Source organism: Syngnathoides biaculeatus, chromosome 22 (assembly GCF_019802595.1).
Source record: "Syngnathoides biaculeatus isolate LvHL_M chromosome 22, ASM1980259v1, whole genome shotgun sequence".
Lineage (NCBI taxonomy): Eukaryota > Metazoa > Chordata > Actinopteri > Syngnathiformes > Syngnathidae > Syngnathoides > Syngnathoides biaculeatus.
In genome coordinates, this window is record NC_084661.1 from 4,050,989 (window position 1) to 4,067,468 (window position 16,480).

General features: G+C 42.0%; 1 protein-coding gene across 5 annotated transcripts in view; it reads left to right on the forward strand.

The window, feature by feature from the left end:
* The window catches only part of mtr (5-methyltetrahydrofolate-homocysteine methyltransferase), a 147,042-nt gene that overhangs the window by 67,942 nt on the left and 62,620 nt on the right, over window positions 1-16,480 (forward strand). For all 5 annotated transcript variants that reach the window (XR_009793502.1, XM_061809516.1, XM_061809517.1 and 2 more), the window contains 3 exons: window positions 2,739-2,855; window positions 11,601-11,741; window positions 11,821-11,910. Coding sequence is in view for 4 of the 5 variants with exons in the window: in XM_061809516.1 (XP_061665500.1) it covers window positions 2,739-2,855; window positions 11,601-11,741; window positions 11,821-11,910 (348 nt within the window). In the remaining variant the exon portion in view is untranslated. The remainder of the gene's footprint in view (window positions 1-2,738; window positions 2,856-11,600; window positions 11,742-11,820; window positions 11,911-16,480) is intronic.

Here is a 16,480-nt window from a genome sequence, read left to right on the forward strand (position 1 = left end):
GAGGCCATGGATGAAGACTACCAGATGGCTTTGAGGAAATTCTGGTCCATCATCAGGCATCTCAGGAGGGGAAAGCAGTGCACCGTCAATACTGTTTAGTGAGGATGGGCTGCTGCTCATCTCGACTCAGGAAGTTCTGAATCGTTGGGGAAAATATGTCGAAGACCTCCTCAATTCCACCGATATGCTTTCCCATGAGAAAGTAGTCTGGGTTCTCTGTGGCGGGCTCTCTAATCTTTGGTGTTGAGGGGACCAAGGTGCTTAAAAAGCTCCTCGGTGGCAAGCTCCCTGAGGTGGATGACATTCCGGTTTAGGGTGTACCCCACAAAATATTCCCTGTGAGCTGTGCAGGTGCGCAATTGCGCACTGATGATGTCGTCTCTGCGCGCAGACATTCTTCGCTGCATTAAAAAAAAAAAAAAAAAATACAATCTGAATTAAAAGTGCAACATAACATACACCTATTCAGTTTGTGCCATTTTGCAATGTGATTCAATGAGTGAGGGATGACTGGCTGCATCTGTTTCACATACGTACGCACCCCATCAAATGACATTTACAATGACAAGGTCCTTATGCGCCACCCACCATCGGTGTTAGCAAAGACAAGCGAGATGCACTACTAATGTTTACTCTCATGGTGAAAATAAAAGAAATGCTCCTATTTTAAGATATAATGACTGTGAGAGTATGTGCAAATAGAAGAGAAAGCGGTAAAAGGGGGCAAGATCTCTTTTGAGCAAGAAACGTCTGGTCCGAAAAATGTTTTGCGAAGCCAAAGAAGAAAACGAGTTTACGGAAGGAAACGTGTGGATAAAAGGAAAGCTAGACTACCTCTAACGTCACATTCTGTCGAAGTCATTTGAAAGCAATTAGAAATTGTACGCAGATGTAAGTTTGGAATCGGGATCGGTACTTCGTTGGGGGTGAGCACCAAAGACGGAGAAAAAGAACGAGCTGACACTGATAAACAATTCAAAGTTAAAATTCTCATTGACAGTGTTCTGCTATCCATCAACAGGAATTCATCTCTACTGTCAGTTTAACAAATTCACAATCTTATGGGAAAGTATCTGAGTTTACCAGAATGCTGACGAAGCAAGAGTTATGCCTTTTTAATTTTTTTTCTTGCAATTAATCAATCAATTAGTAATGTTAAAGGTCGACCTTGGCACGCCTTCATGGCTGAAAGCACAGAATACAATGCACAAAAAGCTAGTTCGCACCTTATGTACAGGGAGCAAAATAACGTTCACTCTTTGCGAGCATCATTCAGCTGGCAGCATGCACTGTAAAAGAATAATGCACAAGAAATAATTCTGGTTTTCATCAAGAAATACAGATGAGGATATGAATAAAAAAATATATTAAATTTGGAAGCAGATTTTCAAATAGTTTATAGTTGGTTTGGTTTGTAAGTATTTTTGTGCAGTTAAAAGAACAAAAGTTTGTTGACATTTTCATTTTGAGTTTGGGAAACTTAAAAAAAATATTCTTAATAAAGGTGTTCTGATGGGAATGTAAATGCTGTAATCTGATTCTTTAAAAAAAAGGCCCCAAAAATATTGTGGTTCCAATTTCCTACATGTGAGAACTAGGGTCAGTAGTTTTTTTTTTTTTTTTCAAAATATTTTTACTCCAGCACATTGTGGCGTTATTTTCATGTCAGTTCTCGTTAAATCAGGCTGTCTTGTGCATAAAAAAAAAAAATTGGACATGACAAAACATGAAAACGTAACTTGACTTGATATGGTTCAGTAACACTATGACATGGGATGAAGCCGTTACACTAGCTGATGCTTGTGAACACACATGCATATACGTACACTGATTTGGCAGCAAGTCGCATGAAAAACAAGGTTTATATACACAACGTAATCAGGATGCAACGAGGAAGTGGCACATGGCCACGCCGCCACCCACCGCGGCTGCTGTCAAACATCCAATTTAACACTGTTTCTCCAGCGGCGCGTGGGGAGCGCTGCGAATGCATGTGTGGTCGTGGAGGACCACGCCTCCGACATATTTATTACGTGGTGTAAAAAATGTTACGGTTGATGGGAATTTTTAGAGTTTGTTGGGAAATCTGAACCACAAGCTTTTTCTTTTTAATGCCCAAGCCATGAAACGTCAATTGATGACGCATCTGATGTTGCTCATAGTAGTCAAAAGGACCATTCAGGGGCTTAGTGTGTGTGCGGAGATACATACAAAATTTGAGGGAAGATTGACAACGCCTCCTGCCAATGATAGCTGAGATAGGCTCCAGCTCTCCCGCGACCCTGGTGAGGATAAGCGGTTCAGAAAATAGATGGATATAATGTAAAACTATGGGTCACTCCTTTGCAGATTTCACATTGCGATTTTATGGGGCTTAACCCCCGCAATAAATGAGCGTTATGTAGCTTTATGTATTGAAACTGTTGGGTATATTATGATATGTTTTCCACCATACCTAACTGTAATGTCAGTGTGCTGCAGTTTGAATTCAGTGTGTGGGGGTCATATGACAAAAATATCTAGGGCCCTGGAGTTTCATTTGGGCTTCAGATGCTTATTGTGAATTTGCAGGAAGTAAAAGGACTGCCAGTGTAATTGCATATTTCACTTGAACCAAACTAACAGAAATGTCCAATTTCGGCGTATGTAGTTTATTGAGGTTCAACCATGACCACCCACACACTATATCAAGTGAAAATATCTGATTGTACATATTGTTTGTTTGTGTATGTGTGTAGGAGACATTGCCAAGAGCCAGGGTGAGTGGAGGTCTTTCCAACCTGTCTTTTTCATTCAGGGGAATGGAGGCCATCCGAGAAGCTATGCATGGAGCATTTCTTTATCATGCTATTAAGGTACTAATACTGGTCCCCAACAGCTAATGTGTTATGTGTGTGTATCTTTGGAGATATTTTTCTTGAGGATTACAATTAGGAAATGTATCTCTAGGATTTAGTAAAATTATATTTTCCTCTCGTATCAGGCTAGTGTATTGTGTATTAATGATTTAAAAATAACATTGTGATAACATTAGCGTCTTTTGAATGAGTGCACAATTAATTTTACAAAGGTGGACGTGAGGAACTGGAATAGTTATTGAAGAGCTCATCATGCTATTCTTAATTGTTTTCAATATGAGTTAAAAGCAAAGTAAAGTTGTAGGGAAACTTATTGACCCCAGCTCAGTGCCTATATGTTGGGGTTCATCCCTGTGGACGAGAGGTTAACCTCTTTCCACCTTCGGGTGGAGGAACGGGTCCTGAATGTTGTTTGTGCCTATGCAGCAAACAGAGGTTCATAGTACCCAGCCTTTTTGGAGTTCTTAGAGGGGGTGCTAAAGTGTGCTCGCGGTGGAGACTCTCGTTCTTCACCGCTCACGTAGGCAATGATAGTGAAACCTGGAAGGGCGTTATTGGGAGTAACAACTTAATCCCCCCCCGATCAGAACCGGAGCGGTGTTCTGTTAATAGACTTCCGTGCTCATCATGAATTGTCGCGAACACCATGTTTAATCATAAAGGTGTCCACACGTGCATTTGCCACTACGATACTCTAGGTTGCAGTTTGACTTTGTTTAATCGGACTTGCCGCTGTATGTCTTAGAGACTGTTGTGAAGAGAGGGATGGCGATGTCATATGATCACCACCTGATGGTGAGTTGCCTCTGATGGTGGGGGAAGATGCTGGTCTGACGTGGAAGGTCCAAACATATTTCGAGGGTCTGCTAGGAACGGCTGGCAGAATCCCCTGACAGAAGGAGTTTTGACTACCCCCTCTGACAGAACTTTGCTCATGTTCTGGGAGAGGCGGGGGACATTCAGCCCAAGTGCAGAATGTTTCGTGCCTCCATTGCTGAGCCGGTCGACCAGAGCTGTGGCCGTAAGATGGTCGGTGCCTGTTGTGGCGGCTATCCCCGAACATGTTGGTGGAAACAAATGAAGAGGGATGCCGTCAAGCTGAGAAAGGAGTTCTTCCACGCTTTTTGGGGCCATGCGACTCCTGAGGCACCTGATGGGTACAGGTTGCCCAAGTGGAATGCAGCTTTGGTGGTCACTGAAACAAAGACTTAGGCATTGGGGATGTTCAGTGAGCCGGTGCTTAGTGTGCACATGGAGCAAAGGTGCGAGCTGATTCTTACAGTCTTGGGTCTGTTGGTCAAAATGTCCTTGATTAAGGTGCATTGGAGCAGAGGGAGGCCCAAGACGGTGGCCCCCTGGCTGTCACCTTATTGTGGTGGAGGGGTTTGTGTGTCCTAATGATCCTATGCGCTAATATGTCTGGGGGTTTGTGCCCCTGACAGCGTCAGCCATGACAAACTGGTCTTAGGTGAATAACCAGACAAATTACAGTGCAAAAAAACATTTATGATGATGATGATAAATGGACTGTTTTCCCTCGCTGAGACGCAGGTCACGAGGGCCCTCTCTGGAGGGTTGGCTTAATGACGAGCGCCTGGTGGCCAGGGCTCTCCCCAAGAGGCCATGTGTCTTTCCCTTCCTATGTGCCCACTACCTATTGGTGCAAAATGAACTGGGTGGTGGCTGAAGATTATACCTTTGTTGGTCTGTTCCCCAGCTACAGATTCTGACTTTTGGGCTGTGGAACATCACTTCCCAGGCAGGGCAGGAGAGAGATCTGATTTACAAAGTTAAGAAATTCTGACTATATCCAGTGAAGAAAATAAGTATTTGAACACCCTGCTATATTGAAAGTTCTCCAACTTAGAAATCATTGAGGGGTCTGAAATTTTCATCGTACGTGCATGTCTACTGTGAGAGAGATAATCTAAAAAGAAAAATCCAGAAATCACAATGTTTTTTTTTTTTTTTTTTTTTAAATGATTTATTTGTGTGATACAGCTGCAAATAAGTATTTGAACGCCTGTCTATCAGCTAGAATTCTGACCCACAAAGACCTGTTAGTCCACCTTTAAAAGTCCTCCTCCACTCCATGTATTATTCTGAATTAGATGCACCTGTGTGAGGTCGTTAGCTGTATAAAGACACTTGTCCACCACATACAATCAGTAAGACTCAAACTTGTAACATGGCCAAGACCAAAGAGCTGTCCAAAGACACCAGAGACAAAATTGTACAACTCCACACACGGCTGGAAAGGGCTATGGAAAAATTGCCAAGCAGCTTGTTGGAAAAAGGTCCACTGTTGGAATAATCATTAGAAAATGGAAGAAGCTAAACATGACTGTCAATCCCAATCGGAGTGGAGCTCCATGCAAAATATCACCTCGTGGGGTTTTAATGATCCTTAGAAAGGTGAGGAATCAGCCCAGGATTACACGACAGGATTTTGTCAATGACCTGAAAAGAGCTGGGACCACCGTTTCCAAAGTGACTGTTGATAATAAACTAAGACGTCATGGTTTGAGATCATGCATGGCACGGAAGGTTCCTCTGCTTAAACCAGCACATGTCAAGGCTCGTCTTAAGTTTGCCAATGACCATTTGGATGATACAAGGGAGTCATAAGACAAAGTTTTGTGGTCAGATGAGACCAAAATTCAATTTTTTTGGTCATAATTCCACTAACCGTGTTTGGAGGAAGATGAATGATGAGTTCCATCCCAAGAACACCATCCCTACTGTAAAGCATGGGAGTGGTAGCATCATGCTTTAGGGGTGTTTTTCTGCACATGGGACAGGACGACTGCACTGTATTAAGAAGAGGAAGATCGCGGCCATGTATGGTGAGATTTTGGGGAACATGACAATGACCTAAAGCAAACAGCCAGAAAAACCAAGGAGTGGCTCTGTAAGAAGCACATCAATGTTCTGGCATGGCCCAGCCAGTATCCAGACCCAAACCCAATAGAAAATCATTGGAGGGAGCTGAAACTACGTGTTTCTCAGCGACAGCCCAGGAACTTGTCTGATTGAGAGAAGATCTGTGTGGAGGAGTGGGCCAAAATCCCTCCTGCAGTGTGTGCAAACCTGGTGAACAACTACAGGAAATGTTTGACCTCTGTAATTGCAAAACAAAGGCTACTGTACCAAATGTTAACATTGGTTTTCTCAGGTCTTTAAATACTTATTTTCAGCTTTATCACACATATAAATTGTTAAAAAAATCATACATTGTGATTTCTGGATGTTTCTTTTTAGATTATCTCTTACAGTGGATATGCACCAACAATGAAAATTTCAGCCCCCTCCTTGATTTCTAAGTGGAGGAACTTGCAATATAGCAGCGTGTTCAAATACTTATTTTCTTCACTGTATATTGGGCCTCACCTTGACAGATTGTTACCAGCCCTCCAGGTTGGTGATAAAATCCTGCCCCGAGTGGAGGACTTTAAGTACCTCGAGTATTGTTTACGAGTGAGGGAAGAATGGAGGGGCCAATCGACTTGTGGATTGGTGCACCGTCTTCAATGATGTGAACTCTGTATTGGTTCATCGTGGTGAAAGAGGAGCTAAGCCAAATCACAAAGTTCTTAATTTGTTAGTCGATCTACTGTACATTCCTACCCTCACCTATGGTCACGAGCTCTAGGGTATAACCAAAAGAACAAAATCTCGGACACAAATATCTTAAATGTGTTTCCTCTATAAGGTGTCCATGTTCTTTCTGAAAGAGAGGGTGGGAAGCTTGGTCATACGGAAGGGGCTCAAACTCGAGCTGTTGTTCCTCTGTAATGAGAGGAGCCAGATGAGGTGGCCTGGGCATTTTATTAGGTTACGTCAAAAATTGTTTTTCCGGGCAAATCACACTTGGTGGAGGCCCTGAAGTGCTGGAGAGATTATGGGCCAATTCTAATTCTGTGCCTTCCCCTTTACTTAGCCTTTGGTTTTGCATGTGCGTGAGAATGAAGGGCTGGGCTAAGACGAAGGAGTCAAAAGACCTTGAAACTAAGTGTTGTTTGGGATCTTGGGAGCACATATATGTATGAGAATATTTATTGATATTAATACTATTGAATCAATAAATGAATGAATCAAATAAATATTTCACCTTTTTAAAATAAACCGATTAATAGTTTAAAAAAATCAACGTTTTACTGGCTTCTGATTTCAAAATCTTCCATCAGTTTGTTGTGTTCATGTAATAATGTCATATTTTTATGTGGTTATACAGTTCTAATGGCACACTGAAGGAAACCATAAATACAGTTAAAGCCAGAAGTTTACATACAATTTATAACGCTGAATTGGAACGCAAGCGTTCAACTCTGCTGAATTTATTAACAAATAAATTGTTTTCATCAACCAGTATAGGCTACCCAAAAACACACTTTTAATTTTTGTCTCACTTTCTGAAGTCAAAAAAGACCAGCCAGGAAATCAGGGAAAGAATCGTGGCGCTCCACAGTGCTGGTCATCCTTTACACTGGCTTCCACTCAGTTTTAGAATAGATTTAAAAGTTCTGCTACAGGTTTATAAATCATTGAATGGTGTAGGTCCTAAATACATAAAAGAAATGGTGTTGGAATTCAAACCCAGTAGGGCTCTAACATCGACTGACTCAGGTCAAATATTGGAGTGTAGAGTCCAAAGAAAAAGTGGTGAATCAGCATTTCACTATTAAGCTGCAAAAAATTGGAATACGTTGCCAACAGAGGTGATGTCAGCCCCAAGTGTGAATTGAAATCCAGATTTAAAAACTTCTTTTCTCATGCGCTTGAGTCCACTTTTCAGTTATAATTGTACTTTTTCAGTCAATTTCTTTCATCTTATCCCGGGAGGGGTCACCACAGCATGTCATCTCAAATGAAACGCTCATATTTGTTTGGCACAGTTTTAATTTATGTATTTGAATGCTTTTAATAATGTAAAGCGCATTGAGTTACCTCATGTATGAAATGCACCATAGAAATAAATTTGCTTTGCTTTGTTGTAGAAGACAATTGTTTTGTCACGTCTATGTGGAGGAAAAGCCGTGCGGTTATTTACAACATTGACCAGACATCTGTTTCATAAACGTGATGTGGGAAAAGGATATTTAAACACAAAAGTCAGTTTCTCAAAATATGTTTATTTATGTTTATTGAAAGTGGACTTTCGTGAAAATTCCTGAAAATAGAAATGCAAGCACTTTTGAAAAAATGGATGGCTGTGGTGCATTCTGGCAATATCTGTGAAAAAAATTCAGACTAAAATTAAAAGTAAAATTTCCAAGTCCTGACCAAAAAAAAAGTTGGGCAGAACTTCCCCATGGGCCAAGCATACATTTTTTTTGCCCCCCATCCACCTATCACTGGATAGCACAAAATCACTTTTGTCATTAAAATATGCCATCTTATCTCAAGACAAATGAATTAAGTGAATTATTCAGTAAAAAGACATCTAAAATTGTCCTTTTTCCTACATTATAAATATTAAATATAGAATATACACGAAAATATATCCTAGAATTTCTATACCGTTCAGCAAAACATGTTGAAGTTAATCTGTTGTAATTAATATTAACGTTTAAGTCTCAATCTTCTTACATCGCGTTGTATTGATACACTAGACCAGATTGCTCACTATCTTTGATATAGAGCTAGTAATACTAATAATATGAGTTGCCTTTAATATTTTGAGATATATATGTGTGTATGTATGTATGTATGTATGTATGTATGTATCTGCAAAGATAAAGTTGAGCGTGTGATTAGGGATGGCCTTAAAATAACTTACTAGATTAATATAGCATTACTGTAATTTAAAAATAAAATAAACAAATACATGAATAGAAAACTAAAATTTCAAACACATAAATGATCATTTCCAATTTCAGCTGATATTAGTAGAACATGATATAAAAGGGTATTTACATTTTTGTCCATCAATAAAATTCTTGATATGACAAACTTTAGCTGAACAAAAGGTAAATGCACTGGCCTGTCAAGGAATAAACACGAAAGCTCTGTACCCGCAATGTTTTGAAAATGCTCAAAGTTTAGTTCAACACATCGGCATTCGTGGCAACAAGGTAGCGATACATTGGAACAAACATTCCTGTTGGCAATCGTGATATGTTGTTCTTGTGCGGGGCACTTTGCCACTTCTTCTTTTCGTTTCGGTTGCCACGATTGCCGTAAATAGGAGGCTGGCTTGCTAGAACGCGCCTTTATGTGCATGCACTCGACCTATTGGCCACACCTGAATCAAGAGTCGGGGTGGATTATAGTCTAACGTCTTTTTTTTTTTTTTTTTTAACGCCGTCACTGCCTCGCGATCGATGCAATGAGCACTCCTGGTGTAACAGAATTTCATTTGACATGGCTCATGATGTTGATATCTTTCAACGTAAATGCTCTCTCAGTACTGAAGCAACTCTGAACATGTGCTTTCGGCCTAACTTCCGGACATGCTCAGTACGGTTAACTTGCATTTCCTGTTTCCAGTTGAATACCGGTTGATTTGGAGCAGGCTTGTTTAGTTAACGTTCATAAAATAAACACGTAAATTGATGTCAAGACTACACAAAATAAGTGACATCTTGAGAGAATGCGAGGGGAGGGGCATTACTGTTACTCGTGTTAGTGCCTCAACATGGCTATGGTCGTGAAAGCAAACAACGAACTCAAACACGTTCGTTCAATGTTGTTAACTAATATCTGAATTCATTTTAGGCAATTTTTCCTCAATTTTCCAAAGGAATTTTCATGAAAATTTTTAAATCCGGAATTCCGGGAAAATCTGGAGGGCTTTCATCACTGTTTAAAAAAGATTCCTAGACTAGATAATAATGAAATATTGAAATGTATGTACCCTGTCATATGTTATGAAACATTAATTAGTATATAAACTTTTAAAATACCAGTCACTTTAAGAAACTGGATAAACAGACAGATTTAAATAAAAAAGAAATTTGGAATATCATTTGAGGCAAGATGGCATCTTGGAAATATAAACAATTGTCACTTCTGCCGATGACACAGTCAGCGGGGGGTATGTGGGGTTAACGTTTGGTCCCAATTCTTTAGGCCATTTACCCCTTTATGTTGGCCCTCCAAGCAAAGGACTAAGGGGAAGGTGTAAGTCGAAGGGGAAAGGCTCAGGGGTACAATTGGAATCGGCCTTTAGTCTCCTGGTTGGCCTAATAAGCCTTTGGGACCCCACTGGAAGAGTTTAATGAAGTGGCCGGGGAGAGGGAAGTCTGGGCTTCCTAGGTAAAGCTGCTACCCCTACAACGCATCCCGAGTAATGGGAAGATTGATGGATAAATTCGTATGAAGTCCAATACATTTTTAATTAAAGTACCCGTCTGTTCGACTATATAAATGGACTGTGTTTTGTTTTATTTACACAGCTTTTTTAAAATGCCAATAATTACTTTCCCTAGTAACTAATTATTAGTGTGTGTGTGTGCGTGTGTGTGCGTGCGCGTGCGTGCGCGTGTGTGTGTGTGTGTGTGTGTGTGTGTGTGTGTGCATGTGTGTGTGTGTGTGTGTGTGCGCGCGGCGGCGGCACGGTGCCTCAGCTGGAAAGTGTTGGCCTCACAGTTCTGTGACCCACCTGTGTGGAGTTTGTATGTTCTCCCGTGCCTCCGTGGATTTTCTCCGGGTACTCCGGTTTCCTCCCACATCCCAAAAACGCGCAACATTAATTGGACACTCAAAATTGCCCCTAGGTGTGATTGTGAGTGCAGCTGTTTGTCTCTTTGTGCCCTGCAATTGGCTGGCAACTAGTTCAGGATGTACCCTGCTTCCTGCCCGTTGACAGCTGGAATAGGTTCCAGCACTCCCACAACCCTCATGAGGATAAGCAGCTAAGAAAATGGATGGATGGATATATATATATCCATCGTATTTTCCAGACTATAGAGCACACCTGATTATAAGCCACACCCACTGCATTTTGAAAGGAAAAAACATTTTGTACATACACAAGCCGCATCTGATTAAAAGCCGCATGTACCCACATTGAAAGATGATATTTACAAAGAAAGACGGTACACAGAAATAATTTTCAAAGTGATGCGGCAATAACAGAGCAGCAACATGCTAACACAGCGCTAACAGGGCCAGTTAAAAAAAGACATACCGGGAAAAATCACTGAGACACGGCAGTAACACAGCCGCAACACTCTAGCACAGCGCTAACAGGGCCAGTTAAAAAAAAACATACCAGTAAAAATCACAGAGATATGGCAGTAACACAGCAGCAGCATGCTAGCACAGCGCTAACAGGGCCGATTAAAAAAAGACATACCGGTAAAAATCACTGAGACATGGCAGTGACACAGCACTAGCACAGCGCTAACAGGGCCGGTTACAAAAACATACCGGTAAAAATCACTGAGATGTGGCAGTAACACAGCAGCAACACACTAGCACAGGGCTAACCATAGCAGAACGCTAACAGGTTCCAGTTAAAAAAAAAACAACATACTGGTAAAAGTCACTTCCTCGGCACATATATTCCACCGGTCTCACTCTTACGTTTTCCGCTCGTGTGCCCCCTTGCGGCCGTTAGAAAAAAATGCACAAATTGCTGCATCACTGCATAAGCTGCAGGGTTGAAAGCGTGTGGAAAAAAGTCCAGTCTTATAGTCTGGAAATTACGGTATATATGGGGAAAGTAGTAACTAATTACTTTTTTAAAGTAATATGCGCAACACTAGTGTTGTGTGTTAATGCTCAGTGTTTTCTCAGGATGGTATGGACATGGCTATTGTGAATGCTGGGAACCTGCCTGTCTATGATGATATTGACAAAGAACTACTGTTACTGTGTGAAAACCTGATCTGGAACAAAGACGGTGATGCTACAGAGAAACTCCTGGCCTATGCACAAGTACATCACAGGAAAAAAACACATATTCCTGTTGCCGTGATTATTGGTCATATTGTGTCATTGTCACTCATGTGAACAGAACAACGTAAAGGGAGGGAAAAAAGTTGTTCAGACAGACAAGTGGAGAGAAAAAAGTGTGGAAGAGAGGCTGGTGTATGCCCTTATTAAGGTAAGGTTTCTGTTTCTTTATTGAACATAAATTTAATCACATTGCCTTGCTTTTTTGCAATGAATGACTATAATATACCTATCTATATAGATAGTAATGTACACAATGAATATGTACATTATGTTCAAAACTTTATACAGTGGCTGAAATAAGTACATCACCATTTTAATTAAAGCCCAAGTGTCATCCCTATAAACATTCTAAAATAGGTATCGGAATGAAAAATACTTATCACATTATTCACTTCAATGTCTATAGGGAAAAAATAAATGTGAGCGGGGAGTGCGTCATCCATGCGCAAAGTTGCAGAAGTGTCATTCTACAATATCCAATTGGTCGCCATATTGGCTGCATCCTCCATCCGTGACGTCATCCGGACATTCGCCAATAAAAACACGCGCTGCACCCTAACTATGGGAGACAAACGCGCCCCTTCTGACACGGAAGCTCTCTTAGAAAACAAGAACACCACACAACCCTGTGAAGTTACCAGGGCAATATTACACTATTGTTTTGAACCCTCGGGGCAATATTACACTATGGTTTCGAGCCACATTCAGATGATATGCGATCACGGCCAAACCGCATCCCCGTCCTATCCACTTCCGTGGCGGAGATGAGCCATTGCGGATGAGCCGGCCGGTGTGGCTTATGACAGAGCCGAGCCGTCTTGCTTTAGGGGGGTGTTCATAGACGCCGCTGTACGTGATGAAGAACACAGTCGACCCGGGGCGCTTTACTGTGCGCATGTGGCTGAGTGAGGCATTCTCGGCTGGGTTCTTCAGAGCCGCCCCCGTCCGCAAAGCCAGATGCGCAGCCTTCGCAGAAGCAGTGACTGCCGAACCCGGCGCCTCAGCCGGTGTGGCTGATTTTCGGCACAGTGGTGGCATGGAATGGAGCCGAGCCGTGGTCCTTTTAGGGGGATGTTCAAAGCCGCAGCAGTACTTGTTGAACAGCGTCAAGCCAGAGCACATTACTGCCTACCTGTTATTTTGAACACACAAAGCTCTCATCCTCTGCACCCGTGCAATCCATTTTTCACAACAAACCGGGTCTCTTGCAAACTTATGAAGGCTAAATCCATTCTCCCGAGTGTTCAAGCAATGTCCAGCAATGCAATGAGCCGGCATTTTGGCTAACACGAAGGAATAACGACCTACCTTTCCGGAGGTAAAACTAATGGAAACAAAAGAGTCCACTTGGGGGCGCCGCTGTCCTTTACGTCACTTCCTGCTTCTTCGAAAACAAATCCCTTGAGAGGATTTTCATAGCGGGAGTGACAAAAAACTGTATATGTCAAAATAATGTTTTGTGGTGAAAAAACGCATGGGCCCATATTGGCTGACGTTTATTCATTAATAGCATACTAAAAATCATCCATTTCATGACAGGAGCCCTTTAAATATATTTCCAAAGGTACTACTGCATTGAAAATTTCACCAGATGTTGGGAACAATCAGAGTTATCTATGCATATTGTTTTATTGAAAGGATCGGTGCTGGTCGGCGCTCAGGAGACAAAGATGACACTCAATAAAAGACCAACGTTCCCAAATGCTATTTGGCCTCAATAACTGGCATATTTATTTCGACCAAATGCAAGTTCTCAAAACACGGTTGACATTGCGTGAAATTAATCATATGAGCCTCTTACCTATGCCGAAAAGGTGGAGAGCCGTCACCCAGGTAGAGATCCGCTTTGTCAACCAGCTGGGCGTTCGTACGAAACCCGCAGCAGACTCTACCTGTTTGTGCTCTGCATCTCTCTATTATACTTTTCAGTTGCGTGCGAGAGAAAGGGCGGGTGGCCTACCCGTCCCACCTGGCTCCGCAACAATTGTAGCCAATTTACATTTGACACCTAAGTGTGTCCTTCAGGCTCTGAGAAACATAACAATCAAGATATCCCACAACAATGGTCGTCTTTGAACCAGATAACAAGTGAGTGTGAAACGGTCTAGACGTTTTGACTAGAAATACAAGTGAGATAACAGTCAAGATATCCCACAACAATGTTGTCTTTGAACCAGATAAAACAAGTGAGATACAATACATTCGGGTATTCAACGGTTATGGGATGCATCACTAATTAACACTCCTTTCATTCCACTCTTGAGGCTTCACATATTAGTTGATATACCCGTCAAACGTCGATGGTAACACTATTCCATTTCCAGTGTGATCCATGATGCCATGAAAGAACATGGACCATAATTCCCGCAATGTTAGGTTTTTGTGAATATATTGATGTGATAAACATCCTTGCCATCTAGCATAAATGTATATATATGAGTGGGGTGAGGCACCAACTTAACAGTATAGTTCTCGACACCGAAGTGTCCATTACTTTTCTCAAGGCGTACAATCATCTCATGCGTTGCATAATCACCCACTCCACTTCAGCTCGGATATGTCTTACGTAGATACACGTTAGCAGATTACGTAGTGATAGCAATATTATTATAATAACCAACAGAATCAGAGGGGGCACCAAAGTCCTCCGAGCAGTGACTGACATCCTTGAAAAGATGTCCCACCAGTGATGGCCTGAGGACTGTTGTACTATTTTAGCAGCATGTTGTACCCGTCCGCTGGCTACTAATGTGGACACCATGAGCTTGGAGATGTTAGACGTATGTGACTGTATAATTTTCTGAACTTCAGTGGATTGTTCCAATGCGCATTTGAAACGCTCCAGTGAGTGGTTCCAGGGATTCTTTAGTACATCCCATTGTACTTGTGTCAGCCGATTAGACACAGAGTAATTCGTCAAACGATACGTCTGGTTTCCCCAATGCCATAGGTGCACATTATATAAGCAACCAACGAAAGGAACCGATGGTACTTGTGAATTATTTTGCATTGTTGCCACACATAGAGCGTGTGGTCCGATTTGCCACAACATCTCCCTTCGTGGCTCCCTCGTCCAATCACAAAGTACAGCCTCTGAGTCGGTTAAACATGGATTGCTATGTCCCTGTTGTAATGTACACGCCATTCCTCTGTCTGTTTCGTCACACATTTTCATCTCATAAGTCGTATTAGTTCCCACATCCATCCACTCTCCATCCAGATGTAAAAACCAAAATCCTGTGGCAGTAATCACCGGTAATACTTGATACTTACATATCGTTTTGACAGTAGACACATTGTACTGAGTCCAATACCCAGCACAATATGTACTGTTGCATTTTGTCCGCTCCGAGTGTAACTGTAACCAAAGTTTGCAACTAATATTCCAAACCCGTCTCCATTCGTGATCATTTTCCGTTGTCATTATTCTCTGGAATCGCACTTTTTGAGCTTCCGCATGTATCATTTGCAATGCACAGGTTGTCCAATTACTTCGATGTGATAGATTCTTTAACGCATCATATGTTTCATTCCATAATTTTAACTCCCATTAAATGCCTTTTTCCAAACATCTGTGTTTTCCAATTGCCCTATCATAGCTTTTGGAAGCCATACCCCTACCTGATGTATAGCCTCTGATGCATGTTGCCCTGTGTTAGATAACATTGTTCTGGTTACTTCGTTATCTGCAGCATTAGCTACACCAAACAGTGTTCCCGTTCCTCCTAAGAGAGTATCATACCAAGCTCTACGTCTTCGTGTACAGTGTGGTATGTCTGGGAATTTTATTTCCCAGTACACTCGGGTTTTAACCCTGGCTTGTGCCATGTGTGTACAGGTATCTAATACTGGTGCTATGTGTGTTCTTATAGCATTAGGTTTCCCAGGTAACACCCATATTATATACAAAAATGTGTTCCGTCCCGAGATTTCAGCGCTGTTAAAAAAAAACAGAGTTTCCTTTACGGTAATTGTCCACCTCGTCCAGTTGTGCTCATTGCAGGTCTCGGTCGTCCTGTTGTAGTGGCACATGGGGACTACTGAAGTAACGGTTAAGTTGCATCCTTGTTCCACCACCGAAATGTCCTTCCCTCCAAGGCACCTTTTGCACTTCCACATCTGACAATTGCTGGTGACATTTACCACGTCGCAAGTTTGGTAAGCTGGACAGGTGTAGCCTCCTTGAGTACGGTCCCGGGTACTTCTTTTCCATCTTATGCGGAGCCACTGGACCTGCTCCAATTTGTCACCCTCCGTCATTGCGCAGCAGAGTTGGACCATGGCACCAAGGACAAGGATACACGTGACCCAGCAGACGACACTGCCACCTCTTGGGCCCTCGGTCTTCCCTGGTCCGGCCATGGCGCCTCTCCGATGATGGTCTTCCAATCACCAAATACCACCACGACATCTGTGTTACGACAAATAGTGCATACTACAAACATGTGATTAGTTCTCTCTTGTATAACATTTTGACACCGGTACATTTACCCATTTTTCCTCTCCAGGATATAAGACGCTCACAGTAGCATCTTGCCCTTGAGCTATAATTTCTGCTGCTCGGGGAGGGCCGTCTGGCTGTTTTACCCAAACTTTTGCCCCTGCCAAATCAGTGGAGCCAAATCCTCCCTCCCCTCTGGTGGTTATCATCACAGGTTTAGGTGTTTCTTTTACCTTGGTTACAAGGCAAGGCTTCACTATCAATTGAGCAATTTTGT